At 35.5% G+C, this 19,695-nt stretch overlaps 2 protein-coding genes across 2 annotated transcripts; one reads left to right on the forward strand and one right to left on the reverse strand.

Moving 5' to 3' along the window:
* The first annotated feature begins 7,440 nt into the window (after positions 1 to 7,440).
* LOC131010976 (1,4-alpha-glucan-branching enzyme-like) lies at positions 7,441 to 14,076 on the forward strand. The gene is made up of 14 exons (XM_057938697.1): positions 7,441 to 7,675; positions 8,472 to 8,588; positions 8,741 to 8,948; positions 9,177 to 9,246; positions 9,623 to 9,892; positions 10,120 to 11,026; positions 11,341 to 11,457; positions 11,555 to 11,617; positions 11,973 to 12,080; positions 12,400 to 12,501; positions 12,601 to 12,668; positions 12,772 to 12,853; positions 13,199 to 13,315; positions 13,720 to 14,076. The coding sequence occupies exons 1-14, from the start codon at positions 7,598 to 7,600 to the stop codon at positions 13,894 to 13,896; spliced, it is 2,484 nt and encodes an 827-aa protein (XP_057794680.1). The 5' UTR covers positions 7,441 to 7,597; the 3' UTR covers positions 13,897 to 14,076.
* On the reverse strand, positions 14,069 to 17,435 carry LOC131010977 (cyclin-B2-3). Its single transcript, XM_057938699.1, has 12 exons — positions 17,158 to 17,435; positions 16,928 to 17,010; positions 16,664 to 16,799; positions 16,519 to 16,575; positions 16,329 to 16,377; positions 15,813 to 15,965; positions 15,579 to 15,722; positions 15,348 to 15,437; positions 15,027 to 15,248; positions 14,829 to 14,927; positions 14,562 to 14,740; positions 14,069 to 14,469 (listed from the first exon to the last, which is right to left on the reverse strand). Exons 2-12 carry the CDS (start codon positions 16,989 to 16,991, stop codon positions 14,322 to 14,324), a joined length of 1,341 nt encoding a protein of 446 aa, XP_057794682.1. The 5' UTR covers positions 16,992 to 17,010; positions 17,158 to 17,435; the 3' UTR covers positions 14,069 to 14,321.
* Positions 17,436 to 19,695: the final 2,260 nt, after the last annotated feature.

Genomic DNA, 19,695 nt, shown 5'->3' on the forward strand with positions numbered 1-19,695 from the left:
AAAAAAAAAACTAACAGAATCTAAACCTAAGGCTCAAACACTGATTCAGTCATTGGAATTTTATATTTTAGTTGATGAATTTGGATTTAAACTTTGTTATTTGTGGATTTCAACATGGATGAAGTATGTTATTTGTGTTGATTTTTTTTTGTATTAAATTTGTTATAAATTTATATTTAAATTCTACTTCGCGGGTATCCGATGGATAGTAGGTGGGGGTATCCGACGGATAGCGGGTGGCGAATACCCGACGAATAGCGGGTTGGCGGATACCCGATGGATAGCGGGTATCCGCGGGTAGCGGGTTTGGATACCATTTGATATCCATGGATAATTTCGTGGTTAAAAACTATTATTCATTTAGTTCGCGGGTATGAGTATGAATAGTCACTATCCGTACCCGTTATACCCGATTGCCATCCCTACTCTCAAATATTCCATCCCTACCCAAAATTTGAGGGTATCTGACTCCGAAAACAGGCTCTCTCCAATACCCGATCCCGACCTGACGGAACTTGTCGGATACCCTAATACCCGTAATTTTCGCATATTCAGTAACTTACCAGCAATATTAGCCCCTATGGTGTGTAATTGGGATGTCTCTGCGCACATATTTGTTAAAATTAGCCCACTGACTCCACCAACTAGCCCATTGCTTGGGATGTCATTTGGTGAACCTTACTTCATCGACAAAGTGTACATTTGGAATATCAAGCTTCTAAGAGTATCTCCAATGCTTGTGTCTTAGGTGGGAACCACCACCTAAGACACAACCCTCCAAAACTTTTGTGTCTTAAGCTGTGTCTTAGATCTTCATTTCCACAAAATCCTCAATTCTACATTTTAATTTTAAAATTCCAAATTTCATTAAAATTTAAATTCAAAAATTGCAATAAAAATTAAAATTAAATAATTTAAATAAAAAAATACATAATTTAAACTAAAGAAAAAAAATTACATAAATTAAAATCCTAATTTAAATAAGTGCTCGACGCTTGAGCACTTCCTAGACCATCTGGTTGTGCAAGGCCAATTGTGCATCCGTCATGTGTGTAGTATCCGTGTTCAAGAACTTCATATCGAGCTCTTCCATTTTCAACTCGGCTTGCATTTTTTTGGTCTCGGCGATGCGGCTCGTTTGGAGGGCATGCTCCTTCATGCTTTCGGCGACTTTCTCAAGGGCTTCGGAGTACGGCGACTTTCCCGAAGACTCTTCCCCCCCCTTCTTCCCCTTGTCCTTGTCTCGCTTTGCCTCTTTTTGGCCTTGGGGCCTCGTCGTGATACTCGATTTCGAAGAAGTGGTGGTTGCTTGGCCTTCGGAGCCCTTCGACTTCTTCGCGGAGTGGACATCCGCGGCTTGTGATGAGAACCTTTCACACTTGTAGCCGAATCTCTTCCTAAAATTCGCCCCGTACATCGTCTGAGCTTGTTTGATGATTTGGTTGTCGCTTATACCGCTACCCCACTGGTCCTTGCAAGTGTTGTAGTAGCCCTCGAAAAATTTCGTGTCCTTTTGGACACATACGAAGTGGGATTTGAGATGATCCGGTTTACGTGTCGCCGCTCCCACCGTTTGAGGTTGTTGTACTTTCAGTGATTGATCCCCAATATTGGAGCAACTTTTGGGAGGTTCCCATAATAGGATTGTGGGTAGCCTCCGCCCACAATATTGCCACGAGCTCGGTCTCTTCGCCGAAGTATTGGGCGCGGGTGGTCTTGGATTTCGGCTTCTCCTTCTCCGGATCTTCTTGGATGTTTGGGAGCACCGTCGGCATTGGAAGATTTTCTGTAGCCAAGATATTTGAGGCTTGCGAGAACGGAGCAAACCCCATCATCGGGACATTAGGAGGGAGGCTTGAACCACCGCCGTGTTGCTCAAGATATTCGTCGAACTCGCGATTCATTTGCAAGAAAATTTTAGTTGAGAGAATAAGAGGAGTGAAATTTGATGTAGGGGAAGTGTGGTATTTATAGAAGGGCAAGAAAGAAAAAAAAAACCTAAACTAGCCGTTTTTTATCAAATGGTCGATTTTTTTTTTAACAAAATAAAAATTCAAACGTTCGAAAAATTGAAAAAATATGATTTTTTAAAAATTTTTTAGGGGGCGCGTCCACCGGACGCGCCATATCTCTTCAGCCTTCGCCCCGTGTCGCCGCTAAGACGCGGCCTCGACCCAGCCCAGGTCTGCAGCACGGTTGCCTTCTCCTAGCCACGGATCGACCCGGGGCGCCAAATGCGCGCTGGAGATGCTCTAAGGGAAATTCATTTAATTTCTTAACAAGAGAATTGAGAGCCTGATAAAGATGAGCAAAATGCAACTTGCCACAAGTATATGCCGATCGAACATACTCAGGGTGGGGCTGGTAATTGATTTCAATTTTTTCAATTTCACGTAGGGTTAAATGGTTCACGTGAATGTTTGAATCACTATGGGGAATTTCAGAATTTAATTAAATAAAAATAATATTAAACTACTATTAAATTAAAAAAATAAACGGGTATTTGGGTACACCCGCAAACTCGTCGGATATACCCAATACCTGTAAAACTAACCAACATGATACCCGATCCCAATCCGTAACCTAACTTTATCGGGTATCGGGTGCCCGATACCCGCTCGATATTGGGGTCGGGTCGAGAATATCCGCTATCCGTTTGGACACCTCTAATAATAACATCCTAAAAAATGGGATGTCCAAATTAAGAAGGGTAGATAAAATAAAAGAGAGAGATAAACCCAAAAATTTCCAAAAACGACCTCCACATATTAATCGATATTCTAATACTTAAATTTTTTTGAAAAATAAAAATAAAAACTCCCCTTCTATTTTAAGTGCAAAGAAAACCCATAAGAAATGTAGGAATTCTAGAAGAAGAAAAAAATGAGTCATTCCTTCTATAGTTCAAAAAGATAGCCAACAGAACTCGCAAAAGAATAAAAAAAAGTTACTACTATTAGTGCATCATTGTGCGATTAATTTTTTTTATTTATTTATGTAATTTATATAAAAAAAAGGTACTACTACTCTCTCCGTCTAAATTGATCAACTTCTTCTTGACATAAAATTTATGAAATTAATATTTTAAGTGTGTTTGATAATAAACTAAATAAGTACTTAGATATTTCCTAGCTTATATTTATTTCATATAAGAAAATTGATTAACTTAATTGGGACGATTCACAAAAAAAGTTATTATACAAGTTAGTTGGTATTGAGGGAATATTAATTACCTAGTTCTAAAGATTAGAGAAAGCGGATTAAAATTTTTTCCCCCTTCAAATAAATATCATCCATAGGATACATTAAATCAACAATTACAAATCAATCTAAGATTTCATCATGTATAGGGGATCTCATTGGAACGCTTCTATATATATATATAACACTACTTAATTAATTGATTTAATTTCAAATGTAGGCCATACATTGATACATATATTATCTATACTATGTTTTTTTACGAATAAATGTACTTTTTAATTATTTTTTTGTCGTTTCATAATATAAATTTTTAGTATTGTGAAATTTCTCTTTCTTTTTAATATTTATCTTAAATATATTTAATTAAAATTAATTTTATTTAATTATATTTACAAATATGATAATTGAGTTGGTATCAATTTTATATCTGTAAATATAAATTCATGTGTTTATTTTAATAAATACAAAAATGCGTACAACTTTAATATTTGTAGATCAAATGTATTTAATGCGGGCTGGTATCTCTATTTGATCATATGATTCTTCTTTTTAAATTGATTCTTTTATGGTCTTTGAGTAGACCTTGAGATTTGTTGAAGAAATGTGTCCCCGATCTTCTTAGATTTGATTATTGAGCTTTATGACGTTGATGAGGAGGGCCGCCTTGAACCTTAAGGGTTGGGTTGCTTCCACGAAAAATGCTTTGAACCTTGAAAGGGCACCTTAGGTATTAAAGAGAAGTTCATTGTAGATAATTCTTCTCCAGTTCTTGAGTGACTTATGATTTAGTGTGTTTCGAACTAATAAGAAGACCTTTATTTATAGTTGTAGGAAGAGTCAGACTTTGGACTTGAGCCCGCATGATTATGGGCCTAGGACTGACGTGAAACGATTTCATTGGCTATTGAAGATTGATATATATCAATATTAAGATTTGATTTGCTGCCTAAGAAATTGATCTCTATTTTTGAAATATGGTAATATTTGTATCAATAATATATCATATTTAATCTTGAATTTTATAAGATTTCAAAATAAATAAAAATATAAAATTAATAAAATATTTTTATTTCTTTAAAAATTCACGTACCTTCAATATCCATATAATCAATATTAAATATATATAATAATATTAATTTTTTTTAAAAAAATTTCCACTCCAATTAGAAACATTATCGTTTAGTTTAATTCACGGAAAACTTTTATTACGAACACCACTATTTAGGAGTAACAAAAAAGTAGTCTAAATCAAATAGGTACTGTTCTATCCATAATACTATCAAATATGTGATCTATTTCTAAATAACTTGAGAAACACCACTGTTAATTTTAAACCCCATTTGAAACTTGATGTTATTTCTAAAGAATATGCTTTGCCTATAGTTATTAGTCATAGTCGATCGAATCGAACAGTCAATAGCCACAAAAACGCAGAAAGAATAAAATAAATAATAAAAAAACAACGCTACAAAAAGTTCAAATTAATGGCGTTTTCTTATATGGAATGGAAGGCAGGAAGAGTGGGACACGCGGCACCTGTGGGCCCAATATACTAGAAGATTTTTTCTAGATAGTAACATCAAAATCAAATGTTCCCAAAGTTTAGGATGCAGCTATTGTCGAATTGACGCTTATGCCCTCACGTTAAAACTAGTACACATTTCCTAAATTTCCCATAAAATTTTGAAGGGAATGCTATCAAGAAGTACACACACAAAAAAACAAAACTTAAATGTGAGGATCAATTTTGTTTGTTAGGACATTTCCAATAATTAGCACCAAAAGCAAGCACTTACTCCATCACAAAAAATGTTCCGCTATATGTAACATGCTTTATAAATAAATAAATAAAATTCTTAAAAAAATATAGATCATATCACTTTGAATCAATTACACTTTCTACTTAATTTACGTGCCTAAAAGTTTACGTCGTTTCTAATAGATGGAGTGATTTTTTGTATTGTTTTGATGTCACATTTATTGTGACATTTTCAATAAATTGCACAAAATTTTACTCCCTCTATTTCCTCTATTGAACTTATAATGACACAATTTCTTTTTTAGTTTGTCTCATTCATACTCATTCTACACACATTAAATAAGTTATCAATACACTTTACACTCTTAAAGCTTTATTTTTACAATAAATCTATGCAGCCACATTCTGACCACTTATAAACTAGTATAATAAGGAAAATCTTGATTTATTTAATTTACTTTTTAAATAAAAATAATATTTAGTTATTTTATTATATTCTCTACATTGTACTTTTTTGAATTTATTTTTTAATAAAAATAAAAAAATTATAAAAATAATTGCAAAGAAAAATAACTACAATGTAGAGAATATAATAAAATAGTTAAATCTAATTTTTATTTTAAAAAATATTATATAAATTAAATTATTTTCTTAGGTAAATTATGGGTGGCCACAATGTGGCTGTTTAACATCACTTATTTTTAATCTTATTATGTCATTATAAGTGAAACAAAGAGTATATCAAATGAATTTGTTTTCGAATTCCAATACATACAATTATAGATAAAGTCATAACTTTAACATACGAATATTCCTTTTGTTTCTAATTTTAATTTCATTGCATTATACATATAAATAGCTAACATACTGAAATGATATATAATACTTTATTTAAATATTGTGCATGTAAAATATGAAAATTATGATTAGATAAATTCTCATAAAAAACAAAATAAGAATACATAATAGTTAATATATATTCAAGAAACATAAAGTCAAAATATACCCCAAGAAGCATGAAATCGAATATATAAAAGGGTAAATGCACTTCGATAATAGCCCCAAATGTGGCATATTTAATTATTGGGTTAATAGCCAAAAAATACACGAAGTTTGCCCGAATTTGCAAATTGCACACGACCTTCAAAATTGGCCTCAGAATACATGACCTTTTGATTTTATCGTGATTTGCACATGCGTTGACCATAACTTTAAGCCTAGTTGACGTGGCTGCCGGAAATTGCAGACGTGGACTAACCGCCGGGCAAGTAATACGACGTCGTTTCTTGAGTGAGTATAATTTAAAAAAAAAAGAAAAAAAGAGGAAAATCTCGGTCTTCTTCTCCGTCTTTTCCAAACGTCGAGCACGGCCGCCGCCTTTTCCAGATCCGCCGTCTTTTCCAGACGCCGAGCACCACCGCCACCGCCGAGCACAGCGCGGTCTTCTTCTCCGTCACAGGCCATCGCTCGCTTTCTTTCCGCTGCCTCACCGCCGTCATCCATCCTCCATCGTTCGCCTTTTCTTCGCTCATATGAATGTCGCCTCACCGCCATCTTCCATCTCCGTCCCTTTCCCTGAATCTCCATCCTCCATCCGCCGCCATTCTCCATCTTCGCCGCACCGCACAGCGCAGCCTCGTCTCCAGCCGCCGCCTTCCACCAGCCACAACACAAACACCACACCACGACACAAACACCACACAACGCGACGACACGACACAAGCACTACACCATGCCACGAATTTCAGTAGTGAAGAGCCGACAATCCCCAAATTTGCAGAACCCCCAAATCCACAAATTCCCCACAATCCTCCTCCGCCTCCAACCTTCCAAAATCAAAGCCGAGCCGGATGAAATCGAACGAATGGTGAGGGAAAATCGGAGTCAAATGGGAAGAAATCCCCAGATCTGAAGCCACAATCCTCCTCTGCCTCCAACCTTCCAAAATCGGAGTCACGCCAGATGAAATCGAAGGAGTGATGAGGAAAAATCAGAGTCAAATGGGAAGAAATCCCCAGATCTGAAGCCACAATCCTTCTCCCCATGCGCGTGGAGTTCATCAGCTTCGTCACCGGCGAGGCCTCCGACAAGTGCCACCAGGAGAAGCGGAAGACGTCCGCCGCGCCAGATGCTGGAGAAGAAGAGGACTAATTAGGCGATTCTCTCTCTCTTATGCCACATGTATAAAACAATTACATTGTTTTTAATTTTTATGCCACGTATATTGCCACAACATTAAAAATGCCACGCGTATTGCCACGTCGTTGCCGGTTAACTTTAATTATAGCCGGAATTCTCGCCGTGTGCAAATCACGATAAAATCAAAAGATCATGTATTTTGAGGCCAATTTTGAAGGTCATGTGCAATTTGCAAATTCGGGCAAATTTCGTATATTTTTTTGCTATTAACCCTTAATTATTTAGTTGGGAATAACGAAGTAAGTAATTCATAAGTAGTACGCACTTTTTAACGTGGAGGGGCAAATATGCCCAATCGTATAAGTTGGCTGTGGCATTAAGCAAAATCCCGTGGCATAATCTCAGGCAGAGCTCAAGATTAAAAAGTTGCTGAAATGCAAAGTCATGTGAGCTCATCCTCTCTACAGTTCGCTCTGTAAACTAATTCTCGAAGAAATGTACAGTTCGTGCAATCCGCTGTATGCACCTGCTCTTCATTCTTCACCTCCGATTCCACGTCAATTCTCCTCACTGGTAATTCGTCTCTTTGCATTTTCTCGTTTTCCATTGATTTTTATGTGATGGATGAATTACGCTTCGTTTGATGCACATCTGTTTGTGATGAATGTTGCTACAACTTCTATTTACTGTTGAACTTCTTTAATTTCTCTCGTTTTTTTTATGGAATATATCCTTTAACTACTGTGAATCTGGAAAGAAGCTACGTGTGATCGCAATCGCAGTGGATTATTGTCAAATTTAGTGTCAGAAGTTACTAATATGATTGATGCTGATATACGGATTAGGGAATTATTGTATCTTAGAGTTTCGTGTGAGCGTGAATCAATTTTCATTTGAAGAATGATGAAATACGGTAATCAGATGTATTAAATGTACGTTGATATTTCAGTGTAGTAGTTCAATGAGCTGATGAGCGTTTCTCTTCGTGTGCAGAATGAATGCTTTTTATCCTTTTTTATTTATCCATCTTCATTTTGTACTTCGGGTATATAGTTTTCGTTTCTGTTATGAGTCTTCAATTCAAAAATGTCCTAATGATGCAAACTTTTGAAAATGGAAAAAAGAGTAGAGCAGAAAATAGGACTTCTGTAACATGAAATGCTGGCAGATACAATTCTACACCTCTTTTTCACCCCTGTTGACACTCTTAGCCATTACAAAATGTAATTTGCTATTGTATTAGCTTCTCGGTTTCTATGGAGAAAGGTAGAGAACTATTTTGATTTATGATGAAGATAGTTCATATTTTCATTTAATATAGTATTGTTAAATTGTGTTCCTTAAAGGTATTCTTGAATTCCTTTGACAGGCATCAGTTAGTGGTAGGTGCATTTCTAAGCAACCTTCTGGACTCATAATTAATTCTCAAAAATTACAAGCAAATAGCAGAGCTACTTCCTTGTCCAGAATTATAGCACATGGAAAGGTATGATGTGAAGCTTGATCTCTATATTTTATTACATGCTGGTCTTTAGATGCACTTGGGGTTGTTATGGTTTGCAAAATGTACCCTTCATCGCCCTTCAATTTATATTTCTATATACTGAGAATGTTTTTCTTTTTTCACTTTCTTATTAGGCCGACAGATCTTCTGTCTCTGCAGTTTTAACTGATAACAGTTCACCTGTAGTAAAGATGGACGAAGTCGCTGAAAACATGACGATTTTCAGTTTAGATCCATCCTTGGAAGCTTATAAAGATCATTTCAAATACAGAATGAGGACATTTACAGATCAGAAAATGCTCATCGAGAAACATGAGGGAAGCCTTGAGGAATTTGCACAAGGTATAATTTTTCTCTGCCTCTCTCTCTGGATTGTTGAAAGTGTTCTGAAAATTCAGTTTTTCCTAGTGTCACAATTACCAGTGAAACTGTTATTTCACTGTTTCGTGCAATGGAAACTGACATACTGTTACAGTTCTTTGCTACTTTATGAGATCAAATTATTCCATTCATTTGATTCTTCACTAGAAAATAGTAACTTCATTTGTAATCTGAACGATTATATTTCAGGTTATTTACGGTTTGGATTTAATCACAAAGAAGGTTGCATTGTGTACCGTGAATGGGCACCAGCTGCACAGTGAGTCTGTTAAGCCCATAGATATAAAGTTATGGTTATCTTTCTAATTTACCGTTTACTTTATGTACTCTATAAAACATAATGATTTAAATTGTAAAGGATTTCCAAGTCAAACTTTAATATTACATAAATAATAAACAATAAATTGATGTTGTTCACCAGACAAAAGAATGGTTGTTAAATCACGAGAATGTGAAAAGTTCATTGTCATACTACTTCCATGACCCAATAAATGCTATGTTTTAGTTTATGCACATTCTGCATTGTGAAGAGGGCATATCATTGCATATTAATGCCAGAAATATCTTTTTTGGATTTTTGGCATATTGTTCTCATATCAGGTGGCAGTCCTCACAGTTAACTTCTTTATGATCAGGGAAGCAGAAGTCATTGGTGATTTTAATGGTTGGAATGGTGCTACTCACAAAATGGAGAAAGATCAATTTGGTGTATGGAGTGTCAGAATTCCTGATATTGGTGGGAATCCAGCCATACCACACAACTCAAGGGTTAAGTTCAGATTCAAGCATAGCAATGGAGTTTGGGTAGACCGGATTCCTGCTTGGATAAAGTATGCGACTCGGGATCCTACAAAATTCGCTGCCGCTTATGATGGTGTGTACTGGGACCCACCACCTACGGAAAGGTATATAGTGGCTAAAATATACAGATTAACATCACATATTTCACTCTAGACTCTTGGGTGATTGGTTGCTGTAGGTCCTTTCTTTCACATGGTATATGAAAATTATTCCCAGTGTTAAAAGTGCTTTTATCATGTCTTGGATATCCATCCGGGGAGAATCATGCTGCTGTTTCTGTCTTGTACATGTGATTAGACATCAGTTTTCTCTCATTTTATTAGCCTTGCAGGTACCAGTTTAAATACCCTCGTCCACCTAAACCAGAGGCACCTAGAATATATGAAGCACATGTTGGAATGAGTAGTTCAGAACCCCGTGTCAATACATATAGGGAGTTCGCCGATCATGTTTTGCCTCGTATTAGAGCAAACAATTATAACACAGTCCAGTTGATGGCTGTAATGGAGCATTCCTACTACGCATCATTTGGATATCATGTTACCAACTTTTTTGCTGTGAGCAGCCATTCTGGTACCCCAGAAGACCTCAAGTACTTGATTGATAAGGCACATAGCTTAGGTCTTCGAGTATTGATGGATGTGGTTCACAGTCATGCAAGTAACAATATCACTGATGGCCTTAATGGTTTTGATGTTGGGCAAAGCTCTCAAGAGTCTTATTTTCACACCGGAGATCGTGGCTATCACAAATTGTGGGATAGCAGGCTATTCAATTATTCAAATTGGGAAGTTCTTAGATTCCTTCTCTCCAATCTGAGGTGGTGGCTTGATGAGTTTAAGTTTGATGGATTTCGATTTGATGGGGTAACCTCAATGTTGTATCATCATCATGGAATAAGCATGGGATTCTCTGGAAACTACAATGAGTACTTCAGTGAAGCGACAGATGTTGATGCTGTGGTTTATATGATGTTGGCTAATAATCTGATACACAGCATTTTGCCTGATGCAACTGTAGTTGCTGAAGATGTTTCTGGCATGCCTGGACTTGGCCGGTCTGTCTCTGAAGGTGGAATTGGTTTTGACTATCGGTTAGCCATGGCCATTCCTGACAAGTGGATTGACTACTTAAAGAATAAGAAGGATGAAGAATGGTCAATGAATGAAATATCATGGAGTTTGACAAATAGGCGATACACTGAAAAGTGTATAGCTTATGCTGAGAGTCACGATCAGGTAATTATTACCATACTCAAACTTAATTCTATATCCCATACTTACCATTTACTGGATGTACGGCACCTCTAACTCTATGTCATTCTGACAAATGCTTGCACAAAAAATCTCAATCTTTTTCATAATTACCTTTACTTGGCCTTGTTAGATATGTTCTCGAGTTTCTTTCAGATGTCCCTGCTGGCTAAATAACAATGAATAATGTTGTCAGTATCGTGTAAAAAAATATACTGTTAACAACTTGATATCAGTTTCCTTCTATCTTCAATCAAGTTTCCTGTATTTATAATGCCGCTGGCTTGTGCCATAAGTAGGCTATTGTCGGTGACAAAACAATTGCATTTCTCTTGATGGATAAAGATATGTATACTGGTATGTCCTGTTTGAACGAGGCTTCTCCAGTAGTTGATCGTGGAATTGCTCTTCACAAGGTACTTTAGTAATCTTGTTTTCAATATTTAGTAGATTGTTGTTTTTGTTCGTCATGTGGAGTACACATTGTATGAAACAGTTGGATCCTCTTTACAGATGATTCATTTCTTAACAATGGCATTAGGAGGAGAGGGTTACCTTAATTTCATGGGAAACGAGGTAAGCAGCCTAAAGTCGAGAATTTCTTCTAAGTGATGCATGTTGACGATAGATATATATTGCTTACTTCTGGAGCTTCTTTTTTATGAGTATTGAAAATTTTGTGGGTAAGATAGTTTAGTTAGGTTGAAAACAATGCAGCTTCTCCGACTTTGCTATCATGAATTGTATCTGGAGATAGTAAAATGCTAACAAAGATAAATCGCTTCTAAAAAGGTAGCTCATAGAGCTGTCTTGATTGTCTGTTGGGACGACTCAGTTTCACTAACTACAAATATATACCTTTTAAGTTTGATGGTAAAAGGTACTTCTTTTCCATAACACTATTGAATTTGGTGGTCAATATCTATTGTAGTTTGGGCATCCAGATTGGATTGACTTCCCCAGAGAAGGCAATGGCTGGAGTTATGACAAATGCAGACGTCAGTGGGAGCTCGTGGATACTGAGCATTTGAGATTCAAGGTCTATTGGTGCCTGTCATTTTGCGGTTTTACGCTTTCCAGAAGCTTTCTGATAATATTTCACGCTGAAACCATGAAATTATGATTTCCTGCATTATGTTCTAAGCTCTAACTTCTGAGTTTTAAATTTGTGATCTTGCAACACATGTTCTCTTCTGCTATATTTGCCTTTATTATCGGGGCCCTTTTATATGCTAAAAACATCATCTGGCAAATTATTAACTTGAACACTAGAGAGTGCTGTGATATATTTTTAGATACACTTCACCGGATATTTGCATCTGAATCCAGTGTTTTTTCACTTGTGATCGTAAATGCAGTTTCTGAATGCTTTTGACAGAGCCATGAATTTGCTTGATGAAAAATTTAAGTTTCTTTCGTCATCAAAACAAATTATAAGCAGCACAGATGAAGCTGACAAGGTAAAGTACATTTTAGCAACAATATCCGGCTTTTGCTGGATAGTTTTAGCTTCTAGTATCAAAAGGGTTTCCAATTCGATGGTTGATTATTTGTTACAGGTCATTGTTTTTGAACGTGGAGATCTGGTATTTGTGTTCAACTTCCACCCGGAAAATACATATGAAGGGTATGTTCTTTTATTATGCAATTGAATTGCCTATCTCCTGGCATTTCAGTGAGAAGTACAACTTGATTAATTATGTTTTACTCGATACACATTTCACGTGCAGATACAAAGTCGGTTGCGACTTGCCTGGAAAATATAGAGTTGCTTTGGACAGTGATGCTTGGGAATTTGGTGGACCAGGAAGAGTAAGAACCCTTGCACTTGAAGCACAAGCTCACCTTTTGAACATGATAATAGTGTTACTAAGTCATGATCGATGAAATGCTGAATTGAAATAGTTGAGATTCTTGAGAATGTCCTGGACATAATTTAAGCAATAAGCTGCCATGTTTTGCTTTTGATTCCCTAAACATAAACTTAACTTTTCCTATTATTCCCTAAACATAAACTTAACTTTTCCTATTATGTATGAAAATATGACCCTAATACAAGATTTCCTGTTTCCCTGCTCTTTTTGATAGTCCCCGACTAGACTTTAATACACTTTGTTTGGTTTTATATATTCATAATTCCGAAGTATTTCTTCACAGGTGGCTCACGATTCAGACCATTTCACTAGCCCTGAAGGCATACCCGGTGTTCCTGAAACAAATTTCAACAATCGTCCCAATTCCTTCAAAGTGCTTTCTCCTCCACGTACATGTGTGGTATGCTTCCAACATTTTAGCAATAAACAGTTTTGAATAGCAGTTGGAATGATAGCACACGAGCAAAACCCAAGAACAATATCAATAATACAATTGCTTGGTCCTTAGCGATGTTCCCAGCTTTGAATGCTGACCTGTACAAAATTGCTTGAAATAATAATGATTAGGGTTACACAGCTGCTATGGTTGAATGCTATAGAAACAGAACAATTGTATCACATTTTCCTCATTACAATTAAAAGATATACTGAAAGAAATTGAACAATTGTAATCACTTTCTGTAGCTTGTCACGTTCCTTATTAAAAACTCACTAGAATCTATAGTGAATTACTCTCTCCTTAGTTCTAGCATAGTTAGAAATAGCATCAGTTGCTGTCAGTGACATATCTACTACTGTACACAGGTTTACTATCGAGTTGAAGAAGAAGTAAAAGAAAGCAAGACTGATGAATCAACTAGTTTAAATGAAGCATCTGTAGCAAAACTGCAAAACAAAGAAGGTTCTCAGAGACCTGATGAAGATAGCTACGACGCTGCTCAGAGATTAGTACCAGGAATGGGAGCTTTGGAAGCAGCGTAGTGCCAGAAACGGGGGGGTTGATTTAGTACCAGAAATCGGAGCTTCTGAGATGGCTTCTTCACTCTGAACTTGTTCAATGGTGGAATGATTATAAACACACGTATTATAGGAAACTACACCTCGTGATATATTTCAACTAGTGTTAGCATCTATGAGTAATGGAAAGAAGAGATGAAGAAAGTTTAACTGATATATAATTAGGTGAAAATCCCATCAACATCAGTAGTAAAACTAAACTATACACATCAAAGTTCATAAACAAGAAAAAAACAGTGAATTTTCTTGGAGAAAATTACACAAACCCATCATTAACAAGAAAATCTGACTTCTGCAGATCCCAGGAGAGAGGCAACTTCTGTTGCTTGTCGCCCAATCTTCCCAACCCCAGAAACAGTGTTAGCTTATGTCAGTCTGTGCAGCATTGATCAATGCAAATCAGCATCGATGAGAAAAGCAGCAGGTTCGATTTTCGCAACGTAGCCATATTTGGAAGTATTGTACTTCTTCTGCACACCACTGAGCTTCCCAGTTCTCGACTTACGATGGAAACTTGCCATAAGCGTCGCGCATTCCCTACGAAAACCCAAGAATATCGATTGATTCACCTTTGTATAGACTGATTATCGTGTTTTTATTGAAATTCAGACGAGAAAGTAGGGCGTTACATGAGCTGTTCTCGAGTGTAACTCGTGTGCAATTCGCTTGTCTTGCTCCATTTCTTGCATCCACTGAGAGTGCATTCTGCAGTGAAGACCGCAGCAGCTGCCAGCATCGAAGGGGGGAAGCAAAGCATCTCATACTCAATGAGGCAGAGCTCGATTATGAAGAATGACAGCAGCTCCAGCTAGAGCAACAAAACAAGTTAATTCATAGTCAGTGAAGAAATCCATTTCGATTATCAATTCAAGTCCAAGATATCATGAAGAACCAACCTTCTTATCAGATTGAGCGGCTTTCAAGAAACGTTTCATGAACACGTAGGGCGTTGGCAACGACATATTGAACTGCAAGGTATTGATCATCAACTTCTCCTGCATACATACATCCCACAAGGATAAAACAGAGTCAAAAAAATCTTGTGAAAATTCCTACTGTTATTTGTTTCATGGACTTAGAGGTTCCTTTCCTACCATATCTAGGACTTCTTTTCTGCAGTAAGCTTTGTCGGATATCAGAACTAGATCCTCGACTACGGGGACAGAGACTTCCTCGTATTTGCAAGCAAGGAGCATCGCAGTCACACCAACTAGCTGCAGTTTCTTCCTCACCACTGGCTGGAGAGCTAAGAATCTATCGATGAGATTGACAGTTAGATACAACGTCTCATCCATCAGTTCGAATTTGTAATGAACCTATACACATAGCATTATCAATGTTGATGAGAGCTGGAATTGCATTATTAGTCTTTAAAATTTCACAACCATAGACTCAAATAGTTCCTATGTTTTTACCTCAATCAGCCAGTCGATAAGGATGCCTCTCATTCGTTCGTTGATATCAGATTGATGTGCCATATAGTTTGGAGGGACACAGCTTAAGCTCTGGAACAAACTTTATACAGTTAGGACACGAAATGAAAGATAGGTAACATTTTTTTTCTGCACTTTCTTGTGATGATGATTTATAGAGCACATAAAAGAACCCGAATTTGGAGTTATTGAGTAACTCAAGAGATTCTTCACCTCCATCTTTTTATAGTAAATGTATAGATCATCAATGTACTCGGTAACTGCAAGTGGATTGCTCTTATCACAGCTATCTATATCGATTAGTGGCTCTTCCTCGTCCTCCTCCCCGTCGATGTCTTCCATTTCAACTTCTGCATCCTACATCAATTTACAAGTTCAAGAACAACAACCAAAGTGATATTTTAAATATATGATCATCAGCAACAAAAAAAAAAAAAGACGACTTACCATTCGATCAATCTCTTCCAGCATAGCTTCTGTATGTTGCACAAACATTGGCACATCATGATCATCCACATTCTTGTAGTCATCTGCATCGATAATGATGCAGTCGTAGGGTTGGTTCGTGCTTGAAGTTCGATGAACTTGGGGCTTGACTTCCTAAAACAATAAATTACTCAATCACCTTAATAATCCCAATTCAAGTCTAATGTGTTGAAAACTCTACTTTCTTATATTTATTATGAAAAAAAAATCGAGACAGCCCTCAAGTGATGAATGTTGCTCTTTTCTAAAACAACACAATTATTCAATCACCTTAGTAAAATCCCAATTCAAGTCTAATGTGTTAACAGCTCTACTTTCTTCTTATATGTATAAAAAAACAAACCTCAAGTGATGAATGCTGCTCTTTCTAAAACACATTATTCAATCACCTTAATAAAATCCAAATTCAAGTCTGTATTAAAAACTCTACTGTCTTTCTTATATTTATGAAAAAAAAAAACAAAACAAAAAAGAAACCTCAAGTGATGAATGCTGCTCTTTTCCAGCCAATCCAGCAGCAAACCTCCTATAACAATACAACCAATTACATGAGCACTTATCCCAACTCTCCAACAACTGATTAAGACTACGTCGTTTAATAACCATCAAGATACCTCCAGATAAAGATTTAAGAACTAAGAAATCAATATAATCTCCAGCAACAAACCTTGTAACAGGACGATGCACTGGACCGACAAAATTCTGGTTATCGGCCTCGTTTTTCCTGATCAAGATCAGCATCCAACATTCACTCAATACAAGACCAATAAAAAATACTTTCTTAATCATCAAACTTTCATGAAAAACCATACTCTGTCAAAACTCCTCTTTTGTGAACAGCATAAGGATAAGGAGGAGCTCCAATGATGTTTCTGTTGATTGCACTCAAAGCCCTTCTGTTATTCCCCACACCAACTGCAAATTTTCCAACTCCTGCCTTCAATTCCCCTATAAGTACAAATTAATCATTTTTTTTCTTCTTCAAAGATTCCAACTTTTATCAAGTTGAAGTAATCCCAAACAAGATTGAATTTCACATTTTCTTTTAGCTATGATTTTTTCAAATTTCAAACTACCTTGAGCGTTTGAAGAAGGCTTGATCACGCCCGGAAAATTCTCATCGGATCCCATCTTGATCATCTTTTTTCAAATTCAGCTTCTGGAAAATGTAACAAAAAAGGATTCAATCATAAACCCATTAAAGAAAATCAAAACCCCAGTTGGGAAAAATGAAAAAAAATTGAATAAAAAAGTCCACCAAGATTCAAGATTAAAGTTTAAAAAAATATACTAAAAAATGGGCCACCTTCAAATCAAGGAATCCGCAGGAAAATCTCAACCAACAAATCCCAACGAGAGAGATGAGAGAAACTGACTAGAAAAAATCAAAAAAACCCCATTAAATCAATCAATGGAGACAAGAACTCTCCCTCTTTCTCTACACTAGTGTGCGTGCTGTGTGAAATCTGCGTTTCTTGTTTCAATTTAATCCCAGAAATGTCAATTGGGAGGATTTGGAGAGAACGTAAACAGCGGATTTATGTCCGCTCATACGGTCTTTATTGTTTTTTTTCTTTTTTGCTCTTTTTTTGGGTACATATTTTTGAAAACAACGGCTAGTAAATTATAGCCGTTGGATGAGATGTTCGCTTGCAGCGCTCTTCCCATGTGCACTTTTTCAAAACATTTTTCAAGTCTTTGTTTATTATTTTCACTTAATTCTTCATTTATTATGCAAATGGTAATTAATTAATTTACATTCTTTCTTTTCCCAACTGTTTTTTCCAATCTGAAATTTAATTATGGAAATACTGTAAAATGGTAACTGTTTAATTTCTTATCAGGATATACATGAAAATGAAAATATGTTTAAACTTTAAGCTGCACGTTGTATTGTATTTTGTTGGTATCATGAGAAATAGTATTTCGTGTTGTGAATGAAATATATTATGCTAAGATGTTTATTGATTGTGGGAAAATCACTAAAGACAATATTTTGAGGTTCAAAACACAAGTAATATCTTCGTATTTCAGGTTGTAGATGAAAAATATTTTCAACAATCCAAAATTTTCATGTTGATTCGAATAATTACCATAAGGTTTTTCTTAATTATGTTTTGAGAAGAAAAGAAAAAAAACATAATAATGCCTTAATGCCTTTTTTATTGTAGATATATAAAGTTAACATGTGGTATCTTTATATTTCAAGTTATCGATACAAATATTTTCGACTATGGAGTGCTTTCATTATTTCTTTTCTTTGTATCTTTAATTGGGAATGAAAATATTTTTTACGAAACTACATGTTACCATGTAACTTTGTTTCATGAGCTAAACTTATTTTCTTTCCCTTGTATACAGCATCAAATCGAAATTCCCTAATTTCTTGAAACTTTTCCATAATACAAGCCTTCATTCATGGCTAATTAACGAACTGGCTAGAGGCCAAAGTCAAGCGATTGTGCAAATATGTAACAAGATTTGTTGAAGATGATAGGTATAATTTTGTTCCAAAATAAAATAATATATATCGTAAAAATATTATAATAATCAACCGCGACTCACACAATATTTACTAAAACAAATACTCTTCATACTTTTTTTTTTTCAAACATCTACAAAATAACTTCATATTCTATTTTTGGATTACACCTCACCAATCATATCTTATTTGTCTTTATTTTTCACTTTTCACCACCGTCGTCCATCAATATCATAGTCTCAATACACTCAATATCACCTCATCTTAAAACCCGTGTCTCTTCGTGTCTCTTCCTTCTAGGAAATTTTATCATGGAAGGATAAAGTATTACTTCATCCATTCCACTTCAAGTGTTTTGTTTTCTTTTTTGGGTTGTCCCATTTCAAATGTCTTATTTCCTTTTATGAAAAAAATTAGTCTTTAAAAGTGAAAATCTTTAGGGCACACGTCACCTTTTCAACTCTACCACCACTTAATAATCTAATTAATATTTTTCTAAATAATCGTGCAAAAAAAGAAATAGGATATTTGAAGTAGGAAGAAGGGAGTAATATATTGGAGATCATCTTTGAGTGTGATGCAAATTTAGATATCAAAATAATTTGAGGTTTTCTATGTGAACTTGCAAGATATTATAATATTTTTGGATTTGAAAATTATTTTTATAACTTGGGTTATATTAAAAACTCAAATACAATATAAGATTTAAAATAATATGTACTTTTTTTTTATAATTGTACTAATTTCATTCCTATCATTCAAACAAAGAGATTGGTCAAAGGATTAATTATAGTAGTACTATATTTTTTTTCTAGAATAATGACACAATTAATGTTGTAGTAGTACTATTTATTTATTTTTTTATGAAATTACATAATAAATAATACAAACCACACACACACACCCCACCTAGTGGTTATTGTGGCCGAGAGTACTCGAACCTGTGACCTCTTGGACAACAGGCAACCACCCTAACCACTAAAAGTAGAAATAAAAATTGCTGTTTTAGTTGTCAGTAGTACTATTTATTAATAACATCTGGTTTTGTCTAAATATAAAAAAGAGAGCTTAGGTTTTGGACCTTTTGGTCTTCCATGACTACTGACAACTAAAACAGCAATTTTTATTTCTACTTTTATTTTTTTGCAGGTGGCAATGGCTGAGTGGCACACTGCCCCTCAAGATGCCTGTGCTAAATTCTTTCTTTCTTTTACACTGTCTCACTATATTTAATTTTGCACAAAACCCCACATAAAATTTATTATAATTCAAATTTTGAGTTCATTAAATTAGTTTATCTGCATATACACCCAATGGGCCTAGGTCTTACATAAATTACAACCACCAATAAATAAGAATTAA

The sequence above is a fragment of the Salvia miltiorrhiza genome, chromosome 2 (genome assembly GCF_028751815.1).
Source record: "Salvia miltiorrhiza cultivar Shanhuang (shh) chromosome 2, IMPLAD_Smil_shh, whole genome shotgun sequence".
NCBI classification, from domain to species: domain Eukaryota; kingdom Viridiplantae; phylum Streptophyta; class Magnoliopsida; order Lamiales; family Lamiaceae; genus Salvia; species Salvia miltiorrhiza.